The sequence below is a fragment of the Lactuca saligna genome, chromosome 3 (assembly GCF_052625555.1).
Source record: "Lactuca saligna cultivar CGN05327 chromosome 3, ASM5262555v1, whole genome shotgun sequence".
In the NCBI taxonomy this organism is placed as follows: Eukaryota; Viridiplantae; Streptophyta; class Magnoliopsida; order Asterales; family Asteraceae; genus Lactuca; species Lactuca saligna.
The window spans coordinates 67662483-67672116 of record NC_136419.1 but is presented as its reverse complement, the minus strand read 5'-3'; the positions used below and the strand labels follow the sequence as shown (position 1 = coordinate 67672116).

Genomic DNA, 9634 nt, shown 5'->3' with positions numbered 1-9634 from the left:
TTAGAACACGACCCATCGGTCTGTTACAATAGATAAAAGAAATTATTTATCCTAATAAGAAGAAGGAGTCCTCAATAAGGATTTATTTTGTAACTCGTTGGTTACAATTGAAAGTCCAACATAGTACGAAGAACAGGTACAAGATTGAGCATCGCCTGCGGTCAAGAAGTCCAAGAGTTAGATACTCATTCGAAGAAACATAGAAGTTACGATTATTACCTAGGGTGAAAAGATATAACATATGGAATCATTATACAAGTCCTATTTTCGTTGATGATTCCGGAACGTAATCATCTTAAAGGGGAGATAATTGTAACTCCCATAGATTCGGGCTAGTCAATTTAGAGATGCTAAGTGTCAAAAATGACTTTGGATAGAAGAGTGTTTAAAATAAATAATCATAACCATGTTTTAGTATATGTCACAAGGTATCCGTGCATATAAAGAACGCCGAAATCCGAGTTATAATGAAAAGTTATGACATTTCGAAGTTTCGCAACAGAACCGACACGACACAACGCGACGTAAATAGTGAATTTATGTTAGAGCGATATTTGGCCTTAGTGATCTAAACGAAATTCGTAGAATATGTTAAACCGAAAGCGTACATAAAAAAGAGCGTCTAAATTAATCTGACTTTGTATGTGTAACACCGAAGTTTTTAAAACAAATTTTTCAAATTTTATAAAACATAATTCACTTAATATTCATAAAACAACCATATTTGAATATTCAATCCAAGTAATACAAAAATCCCAAGATCTCAAAATCATAAATCCCATGCGTGTGTACTGATCAAGCTGGCGCCTTCCCACGGTCGTCACTAGTACTTGAAACAAATAACACCAAACACTGTAAGCACAAAACTTAGTTAGTTCCCCAAAATACCACATATAAGACATATTAGCCACTCGAGGCTATAACTCTGTGGGTCCGTGCACCCAAACTCTGTGAACCCTCAGGTTCTAACTCTGTAAACATGCACAACATAAATCACAAAGAATAATGCAGCGCAACACATAACATATAAATATAGCATACAAGCACTGTATCACATAACTCTTTTTACCTACTCAAAGTAAAGTATAGTGAGAAGACTCACCTCGCGTATCTCGGTAATTCGTAAATCCCTGAAATCAATCGTGCTCGATCCCCCGAGCTATAGTCCTCCTATAACACAATACATCTATAATTAACACTTTCCCAACTAAGGTTGACTATCCCTTAACAAGTCAACATAGGTCAACACTGGTCAATGGTCAACGGTCAACTTTGACCGGACTCGGTGAGTGCACTATAGCGACTCGGCGAGTCTATACGCATACATTGATTTCCCTGGGATCCTCACTTGACGCGACGAGTATTCTCCTAACTCGACGAGTTCCACCTGGCATGAGTTGTGGGGCCTCGCTTTGTATAACATTGCCAGCAACAGATAAGTTGCATCACACCGACTGGATCACACTCCTCTTAGTGAAGGAGTATCTAGTCAACTCAAGCAATACTTGGCTCATCGCACATCACCACGACTCTCATGGGCGAGGTTTGGTTGTTCACTTTATTGTTTCATTCATTGGTGCTTTGTCTAGTTCGATTTGATCGACTAGGGGGACTTGATGATACACAGATCATATGACTAAGTCTAGTCTAATGTCATTGGCTGCATACCAGTAACATCGGACTAGGGGTATTTGATGATATATGGTCCATTAGCATAGCCTACATAGCTCTAGCGCGCCAACCTTACATCACACTCCTTTGCCAGCCTTGCCGGGGACTCTCCTGTCGGCACGGCCTGGCGCTCCATTGCCTAACTCGCTCCCTTGCCATCATTTCCTAGTGCGTGCCCGCCAACCTTGTCTAGTGTGTGCCCGCCAGCCTCGCCCGACGCCTTCAGGCGGCCTTGACCAACTCCTTGCTAGTTGGTCCTGAATTGGGTTGGCCCAAGGCCTGATCTAATTCCCCTTGACCTAATTTCCCACTATAAATAGAATAATGCCTCCTCTATGAAGGAGGACTCTTCCCCAAGTGGCTCAGCCGCCACTAGATTTCTCCCCTTGGTTCAGCTGCCACTCTATACTCCGAACGCGTGGCTCAACCGCCACCCGCCGCCGTCAGCCAGCATACACCACGAGCACCAAGATGGTTCTCTCCAATTAAGGAGAACCATCTCAGATCTACTAGCTGATCTAACTTGATTGTCGGAGTTTGCTCTCGGGGTACAGTCCCTGGGGGGCTCTAACGACTTTGCTTTGCGATGTCCAGATCTCCGGCACAGCAGAAGACCAGAAGAATTGTTAGAGTTCTATGTCATGTCACTTATACTGATGCTCATTATCTCTTCCTTAATGCTTTTTTAGATGCCGACTGGGCTGGTTTTCCAAATGACTGTTGAAACATTAGGGGATATGCTATCTCGGTTCTAATCTTATCTCATGGTCAGCCAGAAAACAAAAGACTATATCTTGGTCAACAACAAAGTCCGAGTACAAAGCCTTTACATATGTGGTTGCTGAAATCAGTTGGTTGGAAGCTCTCCCATGTAAACTTCAAGTTCCCATGGCTAAAGTTCTTGTTTTATGGTGTGATAACCTAAGAGCTACATACCTGTCAGCCAATCCTATTTTTCATGCTCGCACAAAGAATGTAGAGATGGACTTTCATTTTTTTAGAGAAAATTTTGCCGAAAGCTCTTAGTTTAGTTCATTTCTACTATTAATCAGATTGTTGATATATTTACCAAACCACTACCCTCACAAAGATTTGAGGATCTATGGTCCAAGCTTCAGGTTGTTTCCCTACCTTAACTTGTAGGGGAATATTATACAATTTTGATAATTCTTATATAGTAGGATGATACTATATATATATATATATATATATATATATATATATATATATATATATATATATATATTCTTGTAATATATCTTTTGACTACATAGGTAATCACAATTACAATTCTATTACCAAGTTTAATTGATATATATATATATATATATATATATATATATATATATATATATATATATATATATATGTCTTATTACTAAAATAGTAATATATATTACCAGGATAACCAACTTGGAACGTCCTGAGTTTTAAACCAAAATTTTCGTTTTTAAAAGATAACACTTCATTCACTCATTCATTAATTCATAAGGAAAACCATTGTTTGATAATCAAAACTAAGCTATTCAAATTAGAGTATAAAATAAAACATGTAGAAATCTCAAAACATGATGTCGATGCGCATGTATAACTAAGCCTTGCCCTTTCTCACAATTTGATGAAGCACCTGATAAATAGTTAATCCACTACTATGGGCAACGCTTAGTGAGTTCCCCCGATGCTACATACCACTATACACATACAATGGATACAAATAAATGGCTCACAACCTATCATCGTTCTGCCATAAACTGTTGACTCATAACCTTTTTCCGTTCCACCAACGCCTAGGGTATCTTTTACTCATGACCTTTCGTTGTTCCGCAACATTTCTTCATTACCTTAACGCCTAGGTGTCTTTGACTTGCAGCCTTTCGTCGTTCCATCATCAACCCTCGCAAACATGATATCAACAAAACAGGCAGCAGATACAAAAGACTAATCTAGTCTACCAGTGTAAGCATATATTAACAAGTCATATTTCCTATAATGCAAGGATATCCATTGTCATATGGGGCATACTGAGGAAACTCACATGAACAATGCTCGAACAATTAATAGTAATCCAATTGACGAACATACGTGCCAAAAAAATATTAACCTATAACACAATAACCGATCAATTTCTAAGGAAATTTGATAAAAAATAAATAAATAAATAAATAAAAGCTAGATCCTTCACTAATCCCGATACCACTGAATGACTATCATATAATAATTAGCTAGTCAAGACAGTATCATTTTTGGCACATAGCTTTTCTAAAATCCAACAACCAGGCCAATGTGTGTATCCTAGACACCACACCTGTAAGTAGATCAATTAGTAAAATAACTAATATTAATGATTAATTTAATACACATGTTTCTAATAACGACAATGATTATATTCCATATCATGTTATACTTAAAGTGAAAGTGTAACTTACCCAATTGACAAACTCCAAATAGCCACATGCAGAATTCGACACTTACTTTCATATATCCTTCTAGAACCTCTAGAGCTTCACTAACGATACTACATAACGAGAAGTCGAATCACGAGGGACCGAAATGCTCGAGGAAGAGAGAGACACTCTAGAATAGAGAATGGTGAAAAGAAATGAGGAGACTTAACCCTCTTTTTATAGGTTGGAATTTGCACCACCGCACAACGTGATTAGAGTGTCGCGTCACGCCTCCTGTCTCGTCAGACTTCTTCTTGCTTACACAATGTTCTACATGAGAGTTACATGCATTTAATGCACCGCATTGTGACACATAGAGGACTGCGTCACGATGATTTTTATAAATTTGGACAAATCTTGTAAAAATCATAACTTCTTTTTATGAACTCCTTTTTAGATATTCTTTATATCAATGTGTTCGTTTTGACGACTACTATACCTTTCATGTTGATCATTTTTGTTAAAACGCCATGTATTTTCACTTTCATTTTTATAAAAACTATTTATATCTTTTTTTATGTCGAAAAGTGAAAATGAGGTGTTACATTGTTAGGATTTATAAATTTAAAACTAGATTTTTAGTTTAAATTAGGTTTATTTTATTAGACTATTCAACGCACATCTATAAAAATGACCAAAATCTCATGATAAGGCAAAAAGGGAAATATGCCAAAAAGGAAGGACACGATTCATGTTAAATCAACGTAATTCAACACAACCTGTGTTGAGGGTAAGTATGTTTCCTTATACAGGTCTTCATCCAAAAGTTCATTCCTAAAAAATATCAATTTCCATAGAATGTAACACGTGTCCATTTAGTGCAACATGGCACGACCCATGTCTGGTCTTTGAGTCAACTCCTTTCTTCGGTTAACATAGCTTGTGTCAAATTTCTACATCCAAAGCACTAACTTGATTTTTCCAACTTTTTCGTTTCTCTCCGGATTGATATGAAACTTTCATTCGAAATTCCTTTCACCCCCCAAAAGTGTGTTCAAATCTTCATAGCCTTAAATCACCACACAAATATGCAAATATGGTTGTTCACATGAAGACATGTACTTTCTTAAAATGTGCATTAAATGAAATGCCCTATACTATATATGGGACAAAAGGTGAACAAAAAGATACAAAAAATACATGCAACAAACACCACCAATAAGTAGTGAACTATGTGAGACATCCATCATATGATAATCTCATGTACAATTAAGTGATAATGTGTTGTTTTTGAAATTTCAAAGTACGTTTTTTACTATCTACAATAAGTAGTTTGAAATCCAAAACCCGAACTTTTAATATTAAATTTGATTTCAAAATGTACTTTTTATATAAAGTGTACATTTAATGTGACATAAAGTTAGTCCAAAATAAATTTCATCTAATCTAACGTTGTCATTTGAATTTTAAATGAACTTTATTATTCTAAAAATATAATTTTAATGTGACATAAAGTTAGTCCGAAACAAATTTGACCTACTATAAACCATAAAATGGTCATTTTTTAAAATATCTCAAAAGCTTATCATAAAAATATAATTTTATATTTTTAGTAATTATTCTTTTAATTATCCCAAATTATCATATATATGTTGAATTTTTGGCTCTTTTGCTTATGATGTTTGATGGAATGTGATGCATAGATGGTGATGGACATGAAGACAATGAGTGAAAGTTGTTTGATTCTTCTGAAAAATAAATAAATACTAAACTTTGTGTAATACATATTTATCAATATGAGTAAACTAAATATTACTTAGCTTATTGTTAATTTTATTGATGAGTATTGTTGGGAGTTGGGACTATTCATCAAAGATTGATCCAGGGACCAATTTGGAAATTTATTTTTAAACAAAAATAAAAATAAAAAAAGATTTGAAATGAAAGGTGTCCACCACATGCACATTGAATTGAAGCCAAAACCTGACCGTTGCTGGCTTGCTGCCCAAAAAGACCTAAAAAGTCATACGTATTCCTGATATATTTTTATCTATAATCCAACGGAAATATTTTACTAGCCGTTGGTTTCAAATATAATTACCCCCCTTTCGGACACACTTTCCCCATTATTCTCTTCCTCCTCATCCTCTCTCTCTTCATTTGTTCTTCATCTTCTTTCCAGTTAATGCACCCATCACTGTGTAGATTTCAATGGCGTCTTTAAATTAAATGCTCTTAATCTACATCTTTGATTTGTGGGTTCTTGACAGATTTGCCTTATCGCAAGATCTATTAAGTTGGGTTTTGTTTAATTTCTTCGGATTTTTATTCATTTAATCAATGGAGATTTCAGTCGATAACAAAAAACCCACAAATCTTCAAGGTAAATCTACAACACTGATGGAACTTAGATCAAGATTTTCTTTCAGCTTACACATTTGAAATTGAAAACCCTAACTTCAAATCTTGTATATGAATCGGGTTGTTTTTCTTATTTTCTTTTCGATTTGTGTTTGTATTTCCGAATCTGAACAATAGACGTAGCCTATTGGTAAACTCAAAACACTGATTAAAGTTAGATCAGGGTTTTTTAATTCGAAAACCCTAAATTCGAATCTAAGAATGATTCCGCTTTATTTTGACGTGGGTTATATTCGTATTTAAAAATCCAAAAGTCAGATCAAGATTTTCTTGCAGCTTACATGTTTGAATTTGAAAAACCCCAACTCTGAATTTGAGGTTCCTTTCTTTTTCTACTTTGACTTAGTATTTTTGTTTGTGTTTATGAAGTTAAAGGACAGAAGATGACTACTAGAAAGTTTGGTGTTGATGTTAGCAATAACAGAAGAGCTTTGGGTGTGATTAATCAGAAAGGAGGAGCTCAACTTTACCCCTGTGCTGTAAACAAGAGAACTTTACCACAGTATGTGCTCAGTAATTTTTATTTTATCACAGATTCTCATTATATACATACATTTTTGCTGATTTTTACACTATTATTTGATCTTTAGAGCAAATGGAAACAATGAGAACAATGTTCCAAATCAAGTTCATAGGCCGATCACAAGGTTAAGATCTGAAACCCATTATACATTTCGCATCACATTTTCGAAAATTTTAAAATTTCAATCTTGTAATCAATCATACAAAATGCTAATTTGCTTTATTTCTAATAAAGGAAACTTGCTGCTCAAATTGCGAACAAGAAACAGTGTTTCCCTGAGGATGTTTTGAACCCAAAAGAATCAACTGAGACTTTTAAGGTATGGGAAGACATGGAAGATCAACCTGTTCCCATGTCCTTGGAAACAACAGAACCTCAAAAAGATCATATGGTATGGATCCTTTTCAAATGCAGAATTCTCATTTTTATTTATTATAAATAATTAATTTGAAACTCATAGCAGGAAGTTGAAATGGAGGACATATTTGAAGAACCAATTGTTGATATCGATATCTCAGACACCAAAAATCACCTTGCTGTTGTCGAATATGTTGAAGATCTTTATGCTCATTACAGAAAGATGGAGGTAACCATTTTTTTAAAAAAAAATTGAAACTTTATTAACTTTCGGTTTAATCAAAGGGACCCACATGTTTATATATATAAATTGATCTGTTTATGACAGAGTTATGGCATGGTTTCACCTAACTATATGTTAACACAACAATCTGACATCAATGAAAGAATGAGAGCAATACTAATTGACTGGCTTGTTGAGGTAACTTATGGCTCTTTTAACTTTCAAAATTTGAAATTTCCATATAATAAAGATTTGTCATTCTTTTTTGAGACAATTACTAAACAAAGATGATTTCCAAAATCAAATCAGGTGCACCACAAGTTTGATCTTCAACAAGAGACACTGTTCTTGACAGTTAATCTGATAGACAGATTTTTGGCTAAACAAAGTGTGGTTAGAAAGAAGTTACAATTGGTTGGTTTGGTTGCAATGCTTTTAGCTTGTAAATATGAGGAAGTTTCTGTTCCTGTGGTTGATGATTTGGTTTTCATCTCAGACAAAGCATACTCCAGAACTGAAATTCTTGAAATGGTACTAAAATTTGATTTTGCTTTTTCATTGATTTTGGTCTTGTTTTATGCATCTAACTAGTACTAAAACTCAAAAGATAAGTCAAAAATCTTGCAATGTTGCTTAAAAATTAAAGATTTTTCAATGATTTTGATCTTGTAAGCATCTGGGTGATGCCCACAATTGAAATTCTTGAAATTGTGTTTAAAAGTTAAAGATTATATATGGGATTTTGAAATGTGGTGCTTAAAAGTCAAAGATTTCACTCAAAGTTAAAAATCTTGCATTGTCTCTTAAAACTTAAAGATTTTTCAATGATGTTTGTCTTATAAGCATCTGGGTGATACCCAAAATTGAAATTCTTGAAATTGTGCTTAAAAGTTAAAGATTTTATATGGGATTTTGAAATGTGGTGCTTAAAAGTCAAAGATTTCACTCAAAATTAAAAATCTTGCAATCTTATAAGCATCTGCATGATACCCAAAATTGAAATTCTTGAAATTGTGCTTAAAAGTTAAAGATTTTACATGGGATTATTGAAATGTGTTGCTTAAAAGTCAAAAGATTTCGCTCGAAGTTAAAAAACCTTGCAATTTTCCTTAAAACTTGAAGATGTTTCAATGATTTTGATCGTATAAGCATCTGGGGTGACACCCAAGTTTGAAATTCTTGAAATTGTGCTTAAAAGTTCACGATTTTATATAGGAATGATACTGATTACATATATAATAACCGTTTTTATGTGATTTTTTATAGGAAAAGTTAATGTTGAACACATTAGAGTTCAACATGTCAGTTCCAACACCATATGTGTTCTTGAAAAGATATCTGAAGGCTGCGCAATCTGAGATAAAACTGGAGCAAATGTCGTTTTACTTGATGGAACTTTGCCTTGTGGAATACGAAATGATCAAATTCACCCCCTCGTTTTTGGCTGCAGCTTCCGTTTACACTGCTCAATGCAGTCTTTATGGGCTAAAACAATGGTCAAAGACATGTGAATGGCATACAAACTACACCGAAAATCAACTTCTGTAAGCCCTTAATCTTTCTTCGCTGAATTTTGATATTTGTAATCGATAAATTATGTTGACGCATTTTGTAATTGATGAAATATTTTGACTTTTTTGAAGGGAATGTTCAAGAATGATGGTGAAATGCCATGAAAAGGCAGGAACAGGGAGATTAACAGGAGTTTACAGGAAGTACAATACTTCAAAGTTTGGGTATGCAGCGAAGTGTGAGCCAGCGAACTTTATTGTTAGAGAAGAAGGGAGCCAACAATGAAGAATTATGAAGTTTGGGGTTGGTTTTAACAACTGAGGAATTCTGAGGGGTGGTTTAGAGAATAATTTAGCAACTTACCTTGTTGTCCTTGGGCTTTTGGGGTGGGGTGGTGGGGATTAATTAGTTTTTTTCATGGTGGTTCAAATTGTGTGAACAACCAAATAGGCCTAATGTTTTTGTTCATGTTGAACATAATTCTACCAATTGATCTTGTGATTTAACATTTTTACAATAATATCATCATAACTTACTTTTTAA

The 9634-nt window shown here is 34.5% G+C and overlaps 1 protein-coding gene across 2 annotated transcripts; it reads left to right on the top strand.

The window, feature by feature from the left end:
• Positions 1-6175: 6175 nt before the first annotated feature.
• LOC145036803 (G2/mitotic-specific cyclin-2-like) lies at positions 6176-9634 on the top strand. 2 transcript variants are annotated; one of them, XM_078985287.1, is made up of 9 exons: positions 6176-6438; positions 6846-6978; positions 7067-7123; positions 7234-7390; positions 7460-7585; positions 7685-7777; positions 7889-8110; positions 8846-9123; positions 9223-9634. In XM_078985287.1, the coding sequence occupies exons 1-9, from the start codon at positions 6396-6398 to the stop codon at positions 9374-9376; spliced, it is 1263 nt and encodes a 420-aa protein (XP_078841413.1). In that variant the 5' UTR covers positions 6176-6395; the 3' UTR covers positions 9377-9634. The 2 variants fall into 2 exon arrangements, with proteins under 2 accessions (XP_078841413.1, XP_078841414.1); XM_078985288.1 differs by having other exon boundaries at positions 6177-6438; positions 7463-7585.